The sequence below is a fragment of the Doryrhamphus excisus genome, linkage group LG9 (assembly GCF_037039965.1).
Source record: "Doryrhamphus excisus strain RoL-2023G ecotype Guam linkage group LG9, RoL_Dexc_Guam_v1.1, whole genome shotgun sequence".
In the NCBI taxonomy this organism is placed as follows: domain Eukaryota; kingdom Metazoa; phylum Chordata; class Actinopteri; order Syngnathiformes; family Syngnathidae; genus Doryrhamphus; species Doryrhamphus excisus.
The window spans coordinates 13,429,894-13,453,294 of record NC_136365.1 but is presented as its reverse complement, the minus strand read 5'-3'; the positions used below and the strand labels follow the sequence as shown (position 1 = coordinate 13,453,294).

General features: G+C 44.9%; 1 protein-coding gene across 3 annotated transcripts in view; it reads left to right on the top strand.

Annotated features, from left to right (window-relative positions):
- sh3pxd2aa (SH3 and PX domains 2Aa) overlaps positions 1-23,401 on the top strand; it is a 120,449-nt gene that overhangs the window by 90,139 nt on the left and 6,909 nt on the right. For all 3 annotated transcript variants that reach the window (XM_058077433.2, XM_058077424.2, XM_058077441.2), the window contains 6 exons: positions 15,633-15,746; positions 16,619-16,702; positions 19,788-19,905; positions 20,086-20,489; positions 21,875-21,924; positions 22,235-22,354. In XM_058077433.2, coding sequence (XP_057933416.2) covers positions 15,633-15,746; positions 16,619-16,702; positions 19,788-19,905; positions 20,086-20,489; positions 21,875-21,924; positions 22,235-22,354 — 890 coding nt within the window. The remainder of the gene's footprint in view (positions 1-15,632; positions 15,747-16,618; positions 16,703-19,787; positions 19,906-20,085; positions 20,490-21,874; positions 21,925-22,234; positions 22,355-23,401) is intronic.

Below are 23,401 nucleotides of genomic sequence, written 5' to 3'. Positions count from 1 at the left end.
GTCGACTTCAGGAGATCCAGACCCAGCCACTCTCCACTCTGCATCAACGACACAACCATAGAAGTTGTGAGCGCAACCAAGTACTTGGGGGTGCACATCACAGACAACCTCGGCTGGTCACTCCACGCCTCCTCTCTGGCAAAGAAGGCACAGCAGCGACTGCACTTCCTGCGGCGGATGAAAAGAGCCTCCCTCTCCCCTCCTATCCTGACCACTTTTTACAGAGGGACCATCGAGAGCCTGCTGACCAGCTGCATCTCCATCTGGTCTGGGAGCTGCAAGGCCTCGGACTGGATGTTACTGCAGAGAGTGGTGAGGACAGCGGAGAAGATCATTGGGACCCCGCTCTCCCCCGATTAAGGACATAGCAAACACCCGCTGCGTACCAAGAGCCCGTCGGATCTACTCTGACCCCACACACCCCAGCATGGACTGTTTTCTCGCCTGGCATCGGGGGAAGGCTCAGCAGCATCCACTGTAGAACAACCAGGTTTAGAGACAGCTACTTCCCCCTGGCCATCAGACTGCTCAATGCCAAATAAGCCACTCTACCTGCCCACGCGCATAACCAAAACTTTAAATTATTGTTATTTATTCTAAATTATTTAAATTATTTGTACAAATTACAGTTATTTTTTATTTCTTATTTCTTATTTCTTATTTCTTATTTCTTATTTCTTATTTCTTATTTCTTATTTCTTATTTCTTATTTCTTATTTCTTATTTCTTATTTCTAGTTTCTTATTTCTTATTTCTTATTTCTTATTTCTTATTACTTATTTCTTATTTATTACACGGGAGCCAGGCAACAACATTTCGTTGGCAATTTCACTACTGTGTTATTGTGCAATGACAATAAAGAAAGTCTATGTCTATGTCTGGTTGAATGGTTCATGAATGAAGCATGTCCCCTTGAGGACCTTGCTGCTGATAAGACTGCTGTCCTTGTTGTCGTTGAAAAGCATGTCGTGGGCAGGTCATGGCATCCACATGGAAGGAACAAGGTGCTATCACTGGGCATTCTCTCACTCGGTGAGCCATGGAGCCACAGAAATAACAACTCTCAACCAAGTCCCACTGCACCCCCACCTCTCTTTACCTCTACCATGACCACGCTGGGCCAGAAACTTGTACAAATCCCTGTGGGGCTTGAATCCTGTCGACAGGTCCCCATATGGGAAGTTCTGGTGGTAGACGAGCCCAATCAGACTTTTAATATGATGCCCGTTTTTTAGACACCATTTGTTTTTCAGCCTTGGTGGCCCTTGAATTGTCTTGCTTCGCTCCCTGCACCTGCAATTGCAACAATTCAGATTTTAATAAAGATTCATTTTTCTCTTTTTCCATTTGCTTTTCAGTATGTCTAAGCAAATGATACAAAAAATATTTTTCCACTCGTTATGTGTTGCATCAAACATATTGGGGTCATCTTTCATTGCCACTGCTATGTGGTCTGGTGTTCCCGCCAACACTGCTTGTCGAAAAAGGTTGCGCATCATGTCTATTGTGTTTGGATCAGCTCCAGTCATATCAACCCACTTGTGAAGACACCTGACAAGATAAGTCATAACAGTTTCACCAGGAATCATAGAAAAAGTACATTGAGCCAGGAAAGGAGTGCAGGGAGGATAAATGTGTCGCAATACTTGACCCAAATTGCTCATTACACCACCTGTGACAGTTTCACTGTTTTCCATGTCATGGATACCAGCCTGTTGTTGCACATCCCTCAACTCACTGAGGGTCAATTTTACCCCCAGGATGGCTCGAAGGTCGCCAATCGTGGTTGTAAACCCATGTGTGGCCTCTGTAAGGCGCTGCAAAAAATCCCCTGGAGGATGGCGAGGATAGTTTTTCAGCAATACATGTACGATCTGTGATAGAAAAAGGCACATAAACAGGGTGAGGGCTGTGTGGCGATACAATAAGGGGTGCCTGTATATTCACTTCTGATACTTCTGACACACACTGCAACATTTTAGCCTTACTTACTTAGTCTTACTTGCCTGACGCAGAGACCTGCACTGGCCGTCTGTTTTTTTTCTGTATTTCGTATCCCTTTCGCCACAGATTCCTCATCTGAACCACCTTCCCCTTCATTCTTCCCCTCTCCAACCTTTTCCTGACCGACCTCATGTTGGTACTGTGTTAGCAATTTCAACTGTTCAATTTCCTTCATTAATTGTTCCTCCCTTATTGTTAATGACCCCCTGTAGAGGCACTCCGCCTTGGCCTCTGCCACCTCTGGATTTTTGGCCTGTTCCTTCAAGTCAGTTAACATAGCATATGCTTTTTTGTATAAATCCTGGTCTGCTTGGCATGTTTTAAACTCCTATCAGACCACTCGTTATGCAGACACCGTCACTTTTAGTGAGGGGTCTGTCCACCTCTTTCACGCCGCCCAGACCTGTGAGGGACACACTGGACATTCTGTTATTTACACTCCTCTTCGTTGCTTCCCCATCATTTTCATACATTACCTGTCCGCATATGATGGTTGGAGCTTGCACATGCAATGTGCTGTCTTCAGTCGAGTATGGTGGTGATGTCCGAAGGTGATGTCCTTTTTTGACTGTTCTCGACATATTTGAAGAATTCTTCTAGTTTAGCCATTCTGTTTTTTAGTCCCCCTTTTTTAACCATCCCAGCCAATTCATGTTGTTTTTCCAGATCATCAATTTTATTCATCAGGCCTTCTCTCACTTGCATCACTGATTGATACAAGTTTCTCATATCATAATCTCTGGGCAGTATACCACTTTCTTGTAGTGGTTTAATCTTCTTCCTTACCCAGGCTTCTTTTTTTCTCCTTATCTGACTCCAAACCACTAAAGGTGGCCTCATAGCAAGGCCACGCTTCTTCCAAATGTGTTCTCCACACCTTTGTGTGTGCATTTACACACATTCCATTATATCCACTTTAACCTGAATAAGTTAATTCTTATATATAAACTCTGTCATCTTTCCTTTAATCACAATACAAGTTTTACAATTTTTTGGTTATTTTCTATACACATACACACACAACGTCTTACACTTATACTTTAGTGGGCTTTCACCACAGGTTCATAACCTTCACGTGGTACTTTTGAAGAATTAGTAAATTCTTTAGGGCCTCCAACCCATCTAATGATTTATTTTATACCACAGGTCCGAAACCTCCTTTGGTGTTTTTAAAAGAATTATTCAAATTCCTCAGGGACATTAACCCAATTTATTTTATACCACAGGTCCGAAACCTCCTTTGGTTTGTTTAGAAGAATTGATCTAGTTCTACAGGGACTTTAACACAATTTATTTTATACCACAGGTCCGAAACGTCCGTTGTTTTTTTTTTTTAGAATAATTTTTCAAATTCTCCGGGGAAAGTACCCCAGTTTGTCAATTTATTCTGCCTTGTCTTAATAATTGGCAAACTATGGATTCAGAAAAGTCAAGGAATATCTTCCATGAAGTAACAGCCAGTATGAAAAGTTTGAATAAACAGGTCTCTCTTACCTTTTATATGGGCCGGCCCTGATATTCCAAACACTTTTCCATCCACCTGAAAAGGTTTTTTGTCCTTCTCTGGAGATCACGTCGGGGTCACCATTAATTGTTGGAGAAGAAATTCTCTGCAACCGAATTAAGGCCTCCAAGACCACTTGTTTAAGTAAATTTCCTATCCCAGAGCGTATTCGTTAATCTCCACTTATGAGAAGGAATAAAACTCACACACTAGTAAAAGTTAACATCATGTATTGGTCAGACATAATCACAAAAACAGGATCCTGGGCTGAGTTTCTCTTCCAATGTCCGCCTGCAGCCTCCCGACGATAAGAAGGAAAGTCAGCCCCGATTCTTGCATCCCAGAGCTTTTTGTAGATGGGGTGGAGTTGGGGGTATGTGTGGGGGATGGACCAGGATCCCGTTCCCGGACCAGATACTTCCTCCTTCGCCCCATTATCTTTATTGCCTCCTGAGTAAATAATGGTAAATTCCTCAGAGGCCTTTTGGTTCTCCCCCACTGACCTCTGCAAAGATAAGAAGAAGAAACACAACACAGGATGTTGTTAACCTTCTGTTAACTGACCCTTAACTGGCACTGGTCACAGTTTAACTTGATACTCATCTACCCTACATAAAAGACAAATGGTTAAAAAACTAAATTAGACTACACTATTGAACGATTAATATTAATCACATAACTGGCCCATCCTGGCCCAAGACTTGGAAACTCAGGTTCTCCATGTTACTGTGACTTTTACAGAATCAGAATCACCTTTATTGTCATTGTATTGCATACAACGAAATTTTAGATTGCATACAATGAAATTTGAGTTGACGATGTACGTTGACGATCCTACATCTATAGTTATAGGCATATTTTCCACATCTACCATTGAGTGTGGTCATGCAGCTGGTGTCTTGCAGGGTAATAAAAAAGGGAGTGAAGAGCTCTTTCCGACCACAAGAACATTTAACCATATGGCTGGAAATGCATTGGAGTGATGCAATGACCCATTTGCTATTTAAAGTCAGGCTGCATTTTTTCCAAACGTTTCTTTTGTTCGTCTATTGCGTGTACCGCAGCCATTAGGGGTATTTATTTGTGACAGATGATTTTTGTAAACAGTTTTGTATGTATTGTAAAAAAGGGAACGATTCCATACAGTGTAGAATGATACCATGTGATTCGATACAATTTGTTTTTTTGTTGACATTAATCTTACATTATAAAGAAGAAGATAATTCTATAAAAGTGACATTCTTACAGTATTCCCAAATGTGAAAAGACCACATCAAATCCCCTAGCATGTTGTGGTCACAAAATTAAATGTTAAACGTTAAATGTATTTAACGCGTACCAAAAAAAGACCTGCTGAAATAAATAATTGAATAAATATATCAATGGAAAACAGAAGTCTAAGCCCTCAGTCCAACCAACCATAAGATAAAAATAGTGCAATCTCTTAAAATATGGCAAAAAAGTAAACAATCCCATACTCAAAATATAATTTAGGTCGAAGCATGGTGTTTTGCTCTCTCTCAGTAGGTAACAAAAGTGCAAAAGTATTTTAAGAAGAACACAAGTTACAAACCAAAAAAAGTTACTTCATGTCAGTTGTCCATCCTTCTTGTAAAATCCCAAGATATTCCCAATTTTATATTTTATCTTTTGTAGGCACTAGCTAGTGCTAGCGTGTCTCTACTATTTACAGTGCATCCGGAAAGTATTCACAGCGCTCCACTTTTTCTACATTTTGTCATGTTACAGCCTCATTCCAAACTGTATTAAATTAATCTCTTACCTCAAAATTCTACACAAAATACTCCATTATGACAATGTGAAAAAAGGTTTTTTTTGACATGTTTTGAATTTATTAAAAATAGAAAACAAAAAAATCACATTTACATAAGTATTCACAGCCTTTGCTTAATACTTTGTTGATCCACCTTTGGCAGCAATTACAGCCTCAAGTCTTTTTGAATATGATCCCACAAGTTTAGCACACCTATCTTTAGGCAGTTTTGCCCATTCTTCTTTGCAATAAGTCTCAAGCTCCATCAGGTTGGATGGGAGACGTCTGTGCACAGCCATTTTCAGATCTCTCCAGAGATGTTCGATCGGATTCAAGTCTGGACTCTGGCTGGGCCACTCCAGGACATTCACGGAGTGGTTCTGAAGCCAATTTTTGAGATCTTGGCTGTGTGCTTCGGGCCGTTGTCCTGCTGAAAAAGGAACCTTAGCCCCAGCCTGAGGTCAAGAGCGCTCTGGAGCAGGTTTTCATCCAGGATATCTCTATATATTGCTGCATTCATTTTTCCTTCTATCCTGACTAGTCTGCCAGTTCCTGCTGCTGAAAAACATCCCCACAGCATGATGCTGCCACCACCATGCTTCACTGTAGGGATGGTATTGGCCTGGTGATGAGCAGTGCCTGGTTTCCTCCAAACATGGCGCCTGACATTCACACCAAAGAGTTCAATCTTTGTCTCATCAGACCAGAGAATTTTGTTTCTCATGGTCTGGGAGTCATTCAGGTGCTTTTTGGCAAATTCCAGACGGGCTGCCATGTTCCTTTTACTAAGGAGTGGCTTTCGTCTGGCCACTCTACCATACAGGCCTGATTGGTGGAGCAGGTTTTCATCCAGGATATCTCTATATATTGCTGCATTCATTTTTCCTTCTATCCTGACTAGTCTGCCAGTTCCTGCTGCTGAAAAACATCCCCACAGCATGATGCTGCCACCACCATGCTTCACTGTAGGGATGGTATTGGCCTGGTGATGAGCAGTGCCTGGTTTCCTCCAAACATGGCGCCTGACATTCACACCAAAGAGTTCAATCTTTGTCTCATCAGACCAGAGAATTTTGTTTCTCATGGTCTGGGAGTCATTCAGGTGCTTTTTGGCAAATTCCAGACGGGCTGCCATGTTCCTTTTACTAAGGAGTGGCTTTCGTCTGGCCACTCTACCATACAGGCCTGATTGGTGGATTGCTGCAGAGATGATTGTCCTTCTGGAAGGCTCTCCTCTCTCCACAGAGGAACGCTGGAGCTCTGACAGAGTGACCATCGGGGCCTTGGTCACCTCCCTGACTAAGGCCCTTCTTCCCCGATCGCTCAGTTTAGAAGGCCGGCCAGCTCTAGGAAGAGTCCTGGTGGTTCCAAACGTCTTCCATTTACGAATAATGGAGGCCACTGTGCTCATTGGGACCTTCAAAGCAGCAGAAATTTTTCTGTATCCTTCCCCAGATTTGTGCCTCAAGACAATCCTGTCTCACAGGTCTACAGACAGTTCTTTTGACTTCATGCTTGGTGTCAACTGTGGGACCTTATATAGACAGTTATTATATTTCCAAATCATGTCCAATCAACTGAATTTACTGCAGGTGGACTCCAATTAAGCTGTAGAAAGATCTCAAGGATGATCAGTGGAAAAAAGATGCACCTGAGCTCAATTTTGAGCTTCATGGCAAAGGCTGTGAATACTTATGTAAGTGTGATTTCTTAGTTTTCTATTTTTAATAAATTCAAAAAAAGTCAAAAAAAAACTTTTTCACATTGTCATAATGGAGTATTTTGTGTAGAATTTTGAGGTAAGAGATTAAATTAATACAATTTGGAATGAGGCTGTAACATGACAAAATGTGGAAAAAGTGAAGCGCTGTGAATACTTTCCGGATGCACTGTATATCCATTCTTCAGCTTCAGTCATAGTCAAGGCACGACAACCCTAGTAATCATATTGTCATGCTGACATGTCATGCCTAGCATAAGGTTTTTGTTGTAAACTAATGTCTATATTTAAAGACATACAGTATATAGTACATACTGTGGTTACGGAAATCTGTATAATTGACCAGATGTGATTGGCAATTTTGCCAATAAAGGCATTATTATTAAAACCTGTTTGACTTTTGCTGGTTTTGGTTGCCACCCTAAGTGATGTAAGTGTTTTTGTCATTGTCAAGTTGTCACAGTGATGCTAGTCAGTGCTACCACTGTAGAAGCGTCGAAGTGTTCATCGAAGTGGTCTTTGGTAGTAGTGTGTTTCTGCCTTTTGGCAAGGCTAAGAGTTGAGGTAAGAAAAGTTTTATTTAGGATGCATAGCAACAGACTTTACACCATGATGTTTCATCATCAGTTCTTTGACTCTACCAATCAAATTTCCATCTTTTTGGTCAAAATAACAATTTGAAGTCAAAGCCATGTGTTGTCATATCTTATCTGAATATTCTCATTTCACTCTCAGGGCATTGAATCTAACACAACCAGACGGTTCAGGTTGTCTCAGAAAATGTTTTGCCTCAGAGCATCAGTTTATGCTCAAGGACCAGATAAGACAGCTTTACTCTGGATGTGCCATCCTTCTATAGCCCCACACCATTTTGAGGGTATCAAACCCAAACCGCTACTGTCCAATCCTATGATTGGAAAAAGGTGTATGTTTTTTTGTGCTGTGCTACAAGAAGCTAGTGTATGCTATAGGGGTGGAGCCGAACCCGAATACGGTATTCGGAACGGCACAAATAATGACTTTTACAAATAATCATTTGGATCAAATACTTTGTATTTGGGAACAATTAAAACATATCAGAAAGCTGTGTTTCTTGGTGCATGCCCGTATCAACCAATGAGTGACTGGTGTTCAGCAGTCGGGGGTGGAGACAAAGCAGTCTGCCCGCCCCTTCACAAATCGCTGCGGCGGAGGCTGTACTTAGCAGCATATGTATTGTAATGACCCTTAGGGGTATTATGTGTTACGTGTTATACAGTGAAGAAAATAAGTATTTGAACACCCTGCTATTTTGCTATTTCTCCCACTTAGAAATCATGGAGGGGTCTGAAATTTTCATCGTAGGTGCATGTCCACTGTGAGAGAGATAAACTAAAAAGAAAAATCCAGAAATCACAATGCATGATTTTTTAACAATTTATTTGTGTGATACAGCTGCTAATAAGTATTTGAACACCTGAGAAAATGAATGTTAATATTTGGTACAGTAGCCTTTGTTTGCTATTACAGAGGTCAAACGTTTCCTGTAGTTTTTCACCAGGTTTGCACACACTGCAGGAGGGATCTTGGCCCACTCCTCCACACAGATCTTCTCTAGATCAGTCAGGTTTCTGGGCTGTCGCTGAGAAACACAGAGTTTGAGCTCCCTCCAAAGATTTTCGATTGGGTTCAGGTCTGGAGACTGGCTGGGCCATGCTAGAACCTTGATATGCTTCTTACGGAGCCACTCCTTGGTTTTCCTGGCTGTGTGCTTCGGGTCGTTGTCGTGTTGGAAGACCCAGCCACGACCCATCTTCAATGCTCTGACAGAGGGAAGGAGGTTGTTCCCCAAAATCTCACAATACACGGCCCCAGTCATCCTCTCTTTAATGCAGTGCACTCGTCCTGTCCCATGTGCAGAAAAACACCCCCAAAGCATGATGCTACCACCCCCATGCTTCACAGTAGGGATGGTGTTCTTCGGATTGTACTCTTCATTCTTCTTCCTCCAAACACGCTTATTGGAATTATGACCAAAAAGTTCTATTTTGGTCTCATCTGACCATAAAACTTTCTCCCATGACTCCTCTGTATCATCCAAATGGTCATATGCAAACTTAAGACGGGCCTTGACATGTGCTGGTTTAAGCAGGGGAACCTTTCGTGCCATGCATGATTTCACATCATGACGTCTTAGTGTATTACCTACAGTAACCTTGGAAACGGTGGTCCCAGCTCTTTTCAGGTCATTGACCAAGTCCTGTCGTGTAGTTCTGGGCTGATTCCTCACCTTTCTTAGAATCATTGAGACCCCACGAGGTGATATCTTGCATGGGGCTCCATTCCGATTGAGATTGACCGTCATGTTTAGCTTCTTCCATTTTCTAATGATAGCTCCAACAGTGGACCTTTTTTCACCAAGCTGCTTGGTAATTGCTCCGTAGCCCTTTCCAGCCTTGTGGAGGTGTACAATTTTGTCTCTGGTGTCTTTGGACAGCTCTTTGGTCTTCGCCATGTTACAAGTTAAAGTTTTACTGACTGTATGGGGTGGACAGGTGTCTTTATGCAGCTAACGACCTCAAACAGGTGCATCTGATTCAGGATGATACATGGAGTGCAGGTGGACTTCTAATGGGCAGACTAACAGGTCTTTCAGGGTCAGAATTCTAGATGATACACAGGTGTTCAAATACTTATTTGCAGCTGTATCACACAAATAAATTGTTAAAAAATCATGCATTGTGATTTCTGGATTTTTCTTTTTAGTTTATCTCTCTCACAGTGGACATGCACCTACGATGAAAATTTCAGACCCCTCCATGATTTCTAAGTGGGAGAAATAGCAAAATAGCAGGGTGTTCAAATACTTATTTTCTTCACTGTATGTTGTATTTGCATATGTGTTGCCATGGAGAGATATGTTCCGGGTTGGGAAGGAATAGGGGTGGCGGACAGGAAGTGAGGAGAGAAACCGCATGTCAGAGAGTTGTAGGCGTGGGTTATGGCCGCAACAGTAGCCCTTGTTAGGAATTGTCTCCTGTGAGCCTTAAATAAAAACCGGCTGTCTGGTCTGGTGTTTGGCCGATCGAAGAGTGTTACACTGGTGTCAGAAGGGTTTTTACGGACCGCGCCGAGAACTACTGTTGCTGAGTGAGGACTCGTCGCGCACACTATGTCGACGGCCAAGGTGAAGGAGGAGGAAGGGGAAGAAATGGATCTTCGTTCGTCCAGACGCCGGGTTAGGGAGGAGGCAAGACAGCTGGCCGCTGAGGCAGGATTCACGCCATCTTTCGCGCGGCGGGCAAACTTTGGACACCATGACGGCAGCATGGACGAAGTTGGAGCGGCACGTGATGTGAACAAAGATGGCGGCGCCCATGTCTGCGGCGTTCCGGCGAATATAAAGACGCCGAAATTTAACGGCAAATCGGCATGGGAGGTATTCCAAGCCCAATTTGAACTTTTGGCTGAAGCAGCCAGGTGGTCCTATAAACAGAGAGCCCTGCAGTTAGCTCTTTGCCTGTCGGATGAGGCTGCTGAATGCCTGCTCCTGTTAAGTCACGAGGAGAGGGGGGACTACACGTCACTGCTGGGGGCGCTACAGAGGCGGTACGGACGGTACAACCAGCCTGTGTTGCTACGCTCGGAGTTGCACAATAGACACCGACGGCCTGGAGAGTCCTTGCGTGTCCTGGCACATGATATAGAGTGTCTTTGCAAGCGAGCGTATGACAATATGCCGCCGTTTGTGCGCGCAGAGCTTGCTAGGGACCAGTTTCTGCAAGCTCTCAGCCCCAAAGAGCTGCGTATCCAGACCCAGCTGGAGCAACCCGGCACACTGAGTGAGGCTCTGGAGCTGGCATCAAAAAGAGAGATGCTAAGTGTGGACGGGGGGAGGAGCAAGGAGTTGTCAGTAGCTTGAGTCACAGCGACCAGCGAGTGGCTGGAGCAGCCAGAAGGACCGCAAGCTGCGGTGCAAGCAGCTGTCCTGCAGTCGGCTGCCCCAGTTGGCCACAGACGTCGTCGACCACAGACATGTTGGGGCTGTGGAGTTGAAGGACACCTCCTGAGAGAATGCCCCAAGCTGGCAGCGCTGCAGGGAAACCAGCGGGGGCCCTTGTAAAGGGGGATACACGGGCCCGAGGGATAAACAACCACACCCCATTGCTGCCTACACCGGGCCAAGTGTCAGGGACTTTTGCCACATCCCAGTGACAATAGCAGGCAAGAGGTGCACAGCTCTCCTGGACACGGGGTCCAACGCAACGCTGGTACGGCCTGACACTGTCCCTACAGGGGCTGCCCTGGAACCTACTGTGGTCCAGCTGAGGACGGTGACTGGTGCGCTGGCTCCGATGAGAGGACGCGGAGTATTCCAGTTGGAAGTGGACGACCGCTCAGTGCCTTTTACTGCATGGGTGGCGGAGGTGCAGGAGGCTTGCATCCTGGGGCTGGACTTCCTGAGAGCCATTGGCGCAGTGCTGGACTTGGGCACCAGCGCCCTGTTGCTTCCTGGGGGAGGTGTGGTAAAGCTGACATCATCCACAGCACGCTCGACCACCCCCGCTGTGACAGCCAGCACCATAAAGACAGCAGTAGCACCACCACAGGAACTGCAGCAAGGGGGGGACAAGCAGACCACTGCAGTAAAGGACATCTGGGCCAAGAATTGCAAGGGCCTAAACCATCAGCAACAGCAGAGGCTATGGCAGTTGCTGCTGGACTATAAGGACATTTTCGCACTGGAGGAGAACGACGTGGGCATAACTCACCTGGTGGAGCACACCATTGACACCGGTGATGCTCAGCCCGTCAAAGTGCGCCCTCGCCGCATGCCATTAGCCTGTCAGGAGGCGGCAGACAGAGAGCCGGCCGAAATGCTTAAAGCCGGCATAATAGAGTCCTCCGACAGCCCGTGGGCCTCCGCTGTTGTGATGGTGCCCAAGAAGAACAGCTCAAGGATGCGCTTTTGCGTTGATTACAGGCCCCTGAACAAGGTCACCAGAAAAGGCTCTTACCCCCTCCCCAGAATTGATGAGTCCCTGGACTTGGTGGCTGGGTCCTCGTGGTTCTCCACCCTGGACCTGCGAAGTGGGTACTGGCAAGTTCCGCTGGCCCAGGAGTCCAAACCAAAGACTGCTTTTTGCACATCTGGAGGTCTGTGGCAGTTCAAAATTATGAGCTTCGGCCTGTGTAACGCCCCTGCAACCTTCGAGAGGTTAATGGACAGAGTGCTTGCAGGCGTCCCACGTCGGAGGTGCTTGGTGTACTTTGATGACCTGTTGGTGCATGGGAGCTCATTTGAGGCAAGCTTGGACTCTCTGCGGAAGGTGTTGGAGAGGATAGCAGCTGCAGATTTGAAATTGCATCCGAACAAGTGCCACTTCATGAGGAGGGAGGTGGAGTTTCTAGGCCACAAATTGGGACGGGAAGGCATCTGCACACTGGACGAAAAGATCAATTCCATCAAAAACTGGCCCACCCCCACAGACCAGACTCAGCTCAAAAGTTTCCTGCGCCTGGCTTCCTATTACAGGAGGTTTGTGAGGGGATTTTCGTCCATCGCCGCACCCCTCTTCAACCTGTTATGGAAAAACTGTGACTTCAGCTGGTCTGCGGAATGCCAACAGGCATTTGACACTCTCAGGGGAGCACTGACTGAGTCACCAGTTCTCGCCCCACCCGACCCTTCCCTCCCTTTTATACTGGACACAGATGCCAGCAACGTTGGGCTGGGAGCTGTGCTGTCGCAGAGAGGGCCAGAGGGAGAGAGAGTGGTTGCGTACTTCAGCCGTGTCCTGAGTAGGAGTGAACGGCGCTATTGTATCACGAGGCGAGAACTCCTGGCAGTGGTCGTGGCAATAAGACACTTCAGGTACTACCTGTGTGGTACACCTTTCATCATCCAGACAGACCACGCGGCACTGCAGTGGCTGATGTCGTTCAAGGAGCCAGAGGGCCAAGTGGCATGTTGGCTGGAGGAGCTCCAGTCTTTCAATTTCACTGTGGAGCACAGAGCTGGTGCACACCACAGCAATGCGGACGCGCTCTCCCGCCGTCCATGTGCTGCAGTTGGCTGCCGCTTTTGCGAGAAGAGAGAGGAGCGAGAGAAAGAGCTCACGCAGATGGACGAAGGAACGCAACTCCCCTGCAGAACACTCCAGGCCGTGGACACGGTGGACTGGAGAGCAGGACAAGAGCAAGACCTGGAGCTAACACCGGTGTTACATTGGCTGCAGCAGGAGCAGAGACCGCCCTGGGACCAGGTCACCGGGCTCTCCATCTTCACTAAAGGACTGTGGGCCAAGTTTCAGACTCTTCGGCTGAAAGACAACGTGCTGCAGCAAGCATGGCGAGATCCGGCTACGGGAGAGGACAGGTGGCAGATTGTGGTGCCCAAGCCCTTGAGGACGGCTGTGATGGAAGCCTGTCATGGGGGCACTGGCTCGGGCCACTTCGGCGTTGCCAAGTCCCTCCGGCGCCTGAGGCAGAGCTACTACTGGGGACAGCAGCGCAGAGATATAGAGGACTTCTGCTGCAGCTGTGACGCTTGCTCTGCTCACAAGGGGCCGCTGGACCAATCTCACGCACCATTTCAGCAGCAGCTTGCGGGGGCACCGATGGAGAGGGTGGCCATCGACGTCATGGGGCCCTTCGCCCGCACAGAGAGGGGTAACAGGTATGTCTTAGTGGCCATGGACTATTTCACAAAATGGCCAGAGGCATATGCTGTTCCTGACCAGGAGGCTGAGACTGTAGCAGACGCCTTAGTGGAGGGGATGTTTAGCAGGTTTGGAACGGCCACCACTCTGCACAGTGACCAGGGCCGTAATTTTGAATCAAGGGTCTTCGCGGCCCTGTGCGACCAACTAAACATGCAGAAGACCCGCACAACCTCCCTCCACGGCCTGGTGGAAAGGTTCAACCGGATGCTGGCCCAACAACTAGCCATCTTGACCGCTGAGCACCAGAAGGATTGGGACACCCACCTTCCGCTTGTCCTCATGGCCTACAGGTCGGCTGTGCAGGACTCCACCCGGTGCACACCTGCTCTGCTAATGCTAGGACGGGAGCTGTGGACACCTGCAGAGATGGCCTTTGGCAGTCCACCAGATGTGCCAGCTGCTCCGCCGGGTCTGGAGTATGCCAAGAAACTGCAGGACCGGATGGAGTCCGCACACACCTTCGCCCGAGACCAGCTGGCAAAGGCCGGGTTGCGTCAGAAGCGTAACTATGACGCCAGAGGAAGACATTTCCAAGCTGGGGAGATGGTGTGGGTCTATAGCCCGAAGAGACAAAAAAGGACGGTGTCCCAAGCTGGACAGTAGCTGGGTGGGGCCCTGCAGGGTGCTCGAGAGGGTGGGTGAGGTTGTCTACCGGGTCCAGCTGCCACCTAGGGGGCGGAAGGTAGTACTTCACAGAGATAGGTTGGCTCCATATAGGGGGAACAACCTTCCGCCCTTCCCAGAGGAGCGTGTCACTACCCCGCCCTGCCCCTCCCCTGCATCTGTGCCTCCACCAATAGACTATCGTTCACAACAGGGGCCGTTGCCCTATTCCTGCATCCCTGATTTGCAGTCCCAAGAAGCTCGGGCATCACCGGGGAGGCCTACTCGGCCACAGAGGTGCCGTAGATTGCCTCCCCGCCTCAGAGACTGTGTTGTTCCATCGAGGAACTTACTGTTGGGGGGGCAGTGTAATGACCCTTAGGGGTATTATGTGTTACGTGTTATATGTTGTATTTGCTTATGTGTTGCCATGGAGAGATATGTTCCGGATTGGGAAGGAATAGGGGTGGCGGACAGGAAGTGAGGAGAGAGACCGCATGTCAGAGAGTTGTAGGCGTGGGTTATGGCCGCAACAGTAGCCCTTGTTAGGAATTGTCTCCTGTGAGCCTTAAATAAAAACCGGCTGTTGTTCCGCCTGTCTAGTCTGGTGTTTGGCCGATCGAAGAGTGTTACAGTATTTTGTTTTGTAAACATCCTACCTTTCACCTTTCAGATGCTGTTTTCAACTATCAGTAATAGCGGAGTTTGACCGGGAGATTATTCTGTTGGGCTGCTATTTACTTCAGAGGTTGGGCTTCTCCTGTTGGCTCTGTTAGCATTAGCTGGCTAACGTTAACGCTGTTGACAGTGGAACGTTCTCATTGGCCTTAAACGTCATGTGTCGACAGAGGACTGAGACACTACAGGTTTTATTTCCAACCAGTTTGTCCAGCAGGTGATTTAATTGACGAGCTCCTTCCCTCAAACCAAAGGAGGGTTAATCATTAAAATCTCCTGCTTTAGTGACCAGCTAGAAAGAAAACCCGTGTTTCGGCCCTCCATGGCAGGAGTTTGACACCCCTGCTTTAAACTGTTACGTAAGTAAGGCTTGGGAACATGTGTAGAATTGCACAACTGGCTGGTATTTGGTACGTTAGTGTGGGGCGGGGTTCATGTTCACAACAATATTTTAGTAGTTTTTACTGGAAGCACTGCAGCTATGTAGATAAGACTATTGGGAATAAATACTACCATCTAAGTAATGTAGGTCACAAGCCAGGCAAATGATATCCTATCAGCCGAATGTGAGCTCATGTAGTTCACTGAAGGAGGAAACAACTCTCTTTAGTCAGAGGTTGTGAGAGTTTTGCTATCTTTTTCCAGGTTGGTGGTTTGTCAGCACAGCGGAGGAGCAGGGATGGGTGCCTGCCACATACCTTGACTCCCAAAGTGGAACCAGAGATGACTTGGATCTGGGTACATCTAGGACTGGAGAGGGTAAGTGCACAATTATGTCCAAAAACGTAGAGACCAACGTCAGTGAGGTTATGTGAGCAGTCTGTGCCATTATTTCACAGTTATTAAGTCAGGTTTATATGACCGGGAGCAAGGTACGACTAAATTTGCAATCAGCCACGCTTGCAGAGTTTGGGCCCAACCACAGCAAATGTCTTCCAACTCCCTTGAGGAGGTCGCTACTCCTGCAAGAGCCTGAGCTGTTTTACCAATGTGTCATATGCCCCTTCCTGTTCTGAAAGCGAGGGAAGCCTTTTGAGATAAATGACTTGCTAACACAGACAGTGTCAACCAGTGCACAACCACATACTTTGTCGTAGAGCAGACTTGCCTCATGTATGCATACTATCAACATTTCAGCTTCTTAATAGTGAGACCAATGCAGAAAGTGTTTAACCCTGCCATCCCCCTTCCGCCGGCCCCAATTTTCTCCAGAGACCTGCATGTTGTCACTTCTTATTTCTCCTCTACTCATCTCCTCTTCATGTTGCCTCCTATATTTAATTATCTCTCCCCAGTCTGTAATCTAATTCCAGTGCATCAGTCAAGATGAAACAGCAGACCGAGCCTGGTCCCGCTAAAATGACCTGGAAATAATATTCCTCTTCACTTGTACACAATATTTTAATTAGGAGTTCAATGGGCAGAAGGCATAGAGGAGGGCAATTAGGAAGGACAGTCGTAATAGCAGACACAAAAGGTCAGAAGTGAAGGCATGCCGTGTAAAGATGGTACTTCATGATGAACAGTTAACATGTCAGTCCAGATCAGACATGCTGCATTGGCTGTTCAATCAGGAAATCAAATGTATATATCTGACCCTTTTGGTTCTTCCTCCTCCTACTCATCATCAGTGACTAAAAGACGCAAGGCTCATCTGAAGAGGCTAGACCGCCGCTGGACCCTGGGGGGTATTGTCAACCGCCAACAGAGCAGAGGTGACACAGACGATACACTCACTCAAAAGCACCAGGACCTCATTAACAATCACTGTTAACACAACAAAATCAGATCAATATTTACTCAATATTGTCCCCAAACATTTGTTGTTGTTATTTTTCTTACGATGATTTACTTGAGTTACATTCAACTAATTACATAAATTACAATTTGACACTGCTTAGATATTTCTTACAATTGAAAGGAGAAGTCTCAGCAAGCACAGATGCCACAGGAAAAAAGCATAACCCTGTGGGAGGGACAAAAAAGTGAGTAAGAACCCCTTTGTTAGGTTCTTGTCCCAATAATATAATTAATATAACATTAATATATAATATATATTTCTTATTTTGGACCATCCAGAGTTGGCAGCATTGTGCCTGACTTGTGCAGCATTCATTTGCACTTTGGACGTGCAGGGGTTTAGAGAACTGCAAAACCTCTCAAGTCAAATCAAATCAAAGTTTGTTTGTTAGCGCTGTAGCACGGGTCTCTTTGGATAAAAATAAGTCGCTAAGAGAGTTTGGAAAGTTGCAATATTTAGCATGAATGTAGCCAAGTTGGAAACACCGGTCGCACCACTCTGTAAAGAATGCACACAAACGCTACACTGTTCCGGGTGTCAGTGGTGAATCTCTCCGTAACCTCTGAGGGAGACCTTTATGGCACCTCCGCCAAGCGCAGCACAAAATGCAAGCGTTTTTGGTGGCGTTGTTTGTTAGTTTGTGTTCAAAATAACTTGAAAAGGAATCTTCCTTCAGGAATGGATTTGGATTAAATTTTCAGTCATTTTTGGAAATGGGATATGGAAGAACTGATCAAATTATCGGGATGATCCGGATCACCATTTGAATCCAGGAATTTTTGAAAGGATTCTTTGACATTATAAGATGGGACCATTTTCGACATTCGTGCATATACTCGCGATATACAAATGGCACAAATTTCCAACAGGTTGTACCAAGTATCAAAAGACTGATCTAAAAATGTTATTTTAAATGTGATTATTTTGTTGTCAATCACAATATGGGGGGAACTAGTGTGCTTGGTAGACATATGACATGTGAGTCACATGACCTCAAGAGGGAATCTATGCCTGTAAACGGATGCAATGAGTATATTGTGGTTGCTGTGGTCTCACAGGCCATATATCCCTGAGGTGTGTTAAAGCTTGAGGAGGGATGGAAATTGAATCAGCTGCTCAAGAAGAATCTTTACTTTCTACTTTCTACAACTTGGACAAATCAGACATTGAAATATGCCGCTATAAAAATGTGAATAACAGTATTCTGATCACAATGACTTGTTCTTACCATCTTTGTTCCTCTGTGAATGGAGCCACCGCTGTTCCTACCTGATAATGTTTTGTGCTCTGTGATAAGCAAGCAGCTCCACGGAGGTACATTTTGATTTAGTAGGACTGACAAAGAAGTAAGATGAAGACGCGTCACCCAGGATTTATGTGCTTGATGCAATGTGTTCCGGCAAGAAAGCAGTCGTTCTCCAAGGCCCACCTCTGCCGCAAATTTTCTTCATTCTTGCCCTTCTCATATATTCAAGGTTGCAAGGTTCAACGAGAGCCATCGTTCCTCTGTTCATCTGGCAGCTTTGTTCTCTCACAGAGCAGCATTACTGACAGCAGCTCCCTAATCAGATTTATAGAATCTTTCTGAATGTCCACTGAGCTCACCGTGGTGGGTCTGTGTCACATGTACACGCATGGCTGTGATTCTTTAAGTCCCCCTTCAGTCAAGCATATGTTGCTGTTCTAGCAGTTGAATGATTCTATAAATGTTATGTTTATTGTTCATAGTGTACACTGCCTTTGCAACCTGATGGCTTAACATTTAACTTTATACTACGAAAGATAAAGCAATATCAGTAAAAATTGCAAGAGGATGCTGAAGGGCTGAAGCTGACCTGAAACATAGAATGAATATTGACATTTCCAAACTGAGGATCGAATCAACAACATTTATGTTGGCAGACGACCACACCTGAGCCACGACCTGAGCCATGTGCCATGCATGTAATGTTGCATGTAAAATGAATTTCCACCATATGTTCAATGGGAACAATGTCACAGAAAAGATTGAATTATGGAAATGTGGCAATTTTGAGTCCTAGTCTACATTTCCTACAGTGACAAAAATAGCAATCTCTTTGAATCTTTAACTGGATATTAAAATGTGATGGCTTTTTACGTAACACCTCATTACAAAGTTTCATGTTGATGGGCTATGTAGTTTTCCCTGGACGTGCCCATTAGTTTGCGACAATCAAAAATGAAGACGTTTTGTGGTTGCAAATAGACTCGTAAGTTTGTTCTAAAATGGTAATTTTTGGTTCATAACCATGAGACCCGCTGGGTAACTAGTTACAACACGCATGCTGGGTGTAAGAAAAGTGTGTGATTTGCTGGAAGTAACAATCCCTTTCGGCTGTACACACCTGAGCTAGCGTAGGCACGCCCTCAAATGAAAAGGCACGACCTCAAGTAATCTCATTCCATCGGCCATCTCATGTAACATAACAAATAGTTCCCTTTTCATGAGTAAAGGATGCTCTTCTTCCGCAGCTTTCCATTGTTACATTCAACTAAGTCCATCCTAAGTCATTTCCATTGCATGAAGGGTGTTTTGCTCCCTACTTACATCATAATTATTCATTGTAAAACACAAAAACACAGATCCTCCTTGTTCTCCTGCCTCCTCCTCCCTTCAGCATTAAGTCTACAAATCTCCAAGATTCTACTTGCCCCCCAGTAGACCTTAAACACTTGAAGGAGCGGGGTCATCTGAGTCTGGAGGTTTTGCTCTAAACATCTTGCCTCATTTAGGGAGGCAAGATGTGATTCGTCTTAGCAAGGTCAAGAATCAGCAGTTATCACCGGGAAACGGGGCTGTTTGTTATCACTGTGCAGTACAAGAGAGATGGCACGTTAGCTTTCATTGGAGTATGTTGGGATAGAAATAAAACTCCTGATTCTCTTCCCTAGACCAGAAACCGACCAGTGCGCTTGTGTTAAATATTAACATTTCACTTGGGTTTGTTTCTCTGTTTCTTCTTCCTAAATGCCAACAGAGGAGAAATATGTAACAACACAGCCATATAGCAGTCAAGGGAAGGATGAAGTCAGCTTCGAAAAAGGAGTTACAGTGGAGGTCATCCAGAAGAACCTGGAAGGCTGGTGGTACATCAGGTGGGGGCCACACATTCAATACAAATGTGATGACTACAATTATAAAACAACCTGCAGTGGAACCTCGCACATTTGAATTTTAGCGTTCGTGGCCCCACATATTTGAGGGGGAATTTGACATTCACTCATTAAAATGACACGGGACGTCCTTTTTATTCAATCGTTTCTTTTTGTTCTTAGGTACTTAGGGAAAGAGGGATGGGCCCCTGCCTCATACTTGAAAAAGCTGAAGGAAGATTTCAGCCCTCGCAAGAAGACCCTGTCCGGGCCTGTGGAGATCATCGGCAACATCATGGAGATCAGTAATCTTCTCCAAAAGAAGTCAGTCAGTGAGAAGGACGTCCAGACCGATGGAGAGGGAAGCACTGCACCCGAACGCCACATCTCCAAGAGCGAGATCAGCCTGCCTATGCCCTTTAGCTCCGAGATTAATGCTGAGACGGGCAGGAGGCTAAGCGCAGGCCGTGACACCAACAGCCCGTGTCTGGGCATTGCAGCAAGCTCTGCCCGGAATGAAGCCAAAGCGAGAAGCGAGCAAGGGTCACCAGCTGTTGCAAGAGTCGCTCCGCATAGAGTTGAAATTGGTGAGTAATTTTGGTGTATATGAATATGAATATGCTGCATTTATGTGGTACAGATTTTTTAGTCTGATATTTCCATTTTAAATAGTAATTTTCTGTTTGTGTAGGCTTTGACGCCATTGGTAAGCTGCACTGGTGTTTTACCAACACTGTAAAAAACTACTAAAGTAGAGATTTTAAGCACATTTTACTGCTTCAGTGTAGTAAAATTTTAATGTTTCAAGTAAAATATACTTGTCAGTATACTTATACTGTATATTATTATGCAGATTTGACTTGATTCTCATGTTTGAGGTGACATAACTTATTTAGGTAAAGTCAACTTAATGACTTTCACACATCAGTTTTGTACTTTTTTTAGTGAGAGTATTGCTGCAATACTAATTAAATATTCTTTACATAGTGCATTTGCTCACGCAGCAGTGCATGCACTCGACTGTATTGCCGTGCCTTCTGTTGATTTTTTTTTTTTAATTTTAAAGTACACATTCCCTAATACACTGCATGGTGGACGATTGGTTAGCTCACAGGCCTCACAGCTAGGAGACAAAGTTCAATCGCACCCTCGGGCATCTCTGTGTGGAGTTTGCTTGTTCTCCCTGTGCATGCGTGGGGTTTCTCCGGGTACTCCGGTTTCCTCCCCCATTCCAAAAACATGCTAGGTTAATTGGCCACTCCAAATTGTCCATAGGTATGAATGTGGGTGGGAATAGTTGTTTGTCTATATGTGCCCTGTGATTGGCTGGCGACCAGTCCAGGGTGGACCCTGCCTCTCGCCCAAAGACAGCTGGGATTGTCTCCAGCACCCCCGCGACCCTCGTGAGGATAAGCGGTAGAAAATGAAGGAATGAATGAATTCCCTCATATATGACAAATACTGTCCCTACATCTTGAAGAAAACTGTATTATACTATATTTTCATAGTTTGAGCATAGAAAAGGTGTTTACAACTTTGTAAATCCAGTTTGTAACATTATTAGAGCCATCTAGACTTGAAATGACACGCCTATAGTCCCCTTCATACTCCTATTACCCAATATGGTAGACATAATAATGTCAATATGTAAATATGAATATAATGTGCTATTTTGGCGGGATAAAAACAACTTAAACCTAGTACTAATTCCGTACCTAATACTATTCCGTACTAATTTATAACCTGCAAGACATGCTGGGTATCCTGATGTTGAGGAAGTGTGTGCATGGGCTTCCCAGCATGCTCGAGCATGTGAGAACTAAAAATATGTAACGTTTGATGTGACAAATTCCATGCTGCTTTCATAGACTTTAACATAATGTTTACTGTTTTCTTTATTTATTTTGTATATTTAATTAAGAGTTTAAATGTTTTCTGACAAATGTAACAACTAATTTTTGTTTTATTTCAGGGTCCCCAAACCTGAGACAAAAACCGCCTCCAAGAAGAGACACCAATTTGGTAAGACCTTTCTCTATGGCTTTCCCACAACGGCAGTGTGTCAAAAATGGATTTAAAAGCGACATGACGAGTATTTAATAGGGTGTCAAATATTACAATTCCCACTATAGTTGTTCAATAAACCTATATTAAAAATTGCTAGGAACCTATTGGCCGTTTAACCTTAAAATTGCTGTGAAAAGCTTGACTTGATGTATTTGTCAAATTAAGTAAAATTGAGTAAACTCAACTTAATAAATGTCACTTTTCAGTGATACTGTATTATTAGAAGGTGTAATAATGTCACCAACATGTAATTCTTTGCGTCCAGGGTTTCCAGTTACCAAAACCACCAGAGCCACCCGCTGTGGAGGCGGAGTATTACACGATTGCTGATTTCCAGTCTTCCATTTCTGATGGCATCAGCTTCCATGGAGGACAAAAGGCTGACGTAAGACACCATTAATTAACACATTACCTTCACATTTACGTTCAGAGTGCTTGCTGAATGATAGTGTCGCAACTTTAATGCGTTTAGTGTACATTGTACTTTGAATAACAAATAAAAGCCTAATTAGAGTGAATTGAAAGTGGAATACTACACCAAATGAACTATGACAGGGATTTTGAACTAGTGGCAGGCCGCTGTGTTGCCTTCCATTTGACTTGTAGTGTCTTGAGTCACAAATATCTGTGGCAAGCAGAAATAAATAGCTGTATTTATAAATGCTGCATGCAATACACCAGAAAAGGGTATGTAAGTATGTGTGTTGGCTTTAAATAACACATTGGATTTTGTTCTGTGTGTATATGAACAACACAAATTCTATGGCTATGTTTTATGATTTTATTTCTATCACGTACAGTGAAGAAAATAAGTATTTGAACACCCTGCTATTTTGCTATTTCTCCCACTTAGAAATCATGGAGGGGTCTGAAATTTTCATCGTAGGTGCATGTCCACTGTGAGAGAGATAAACTAAAAAGAAAAATCCAGAAATCACAATGCATGATTTTTTAACAATTTATTTGTGTGATACAGCTGCTAATAAGTATTTGAACACCTGAGAAAATGAATGTTAATATTTGGTACAGTAGCCTTTGTTTGCTATTACAGAGGTCAAACGTTTCCTGTAGTTTTTCACCAGGTTTGCACACACTGCAGGAGGGATCTTGGCCCACTCCTCCACACAGATCTTCTCTAGATCAGTCAGGTTTCTGGGCTGTCGCTGAGAAACACGGAGTTTGAGCTCCCTCCAAAGATTTTCGATTGGGTTCAGGTCTGGAGACTGGCTGGGCCATGCTAGAACCTTGATATGCTTCTTACGGAGCCACTCCTTGGTTTTCCTGGCTGTGTGCTTCGGGTCGTTGTCGTGTTGGAAGACCCAGCCACGACCCATCTTCAATGCTCTGACAGAGGGAAGGAGGTTGTTCCCCAAAATCTCACAATACACGGCCCCAGTCATCCTCTCTTTAATGCAGTGCACTCGTCCTGTCC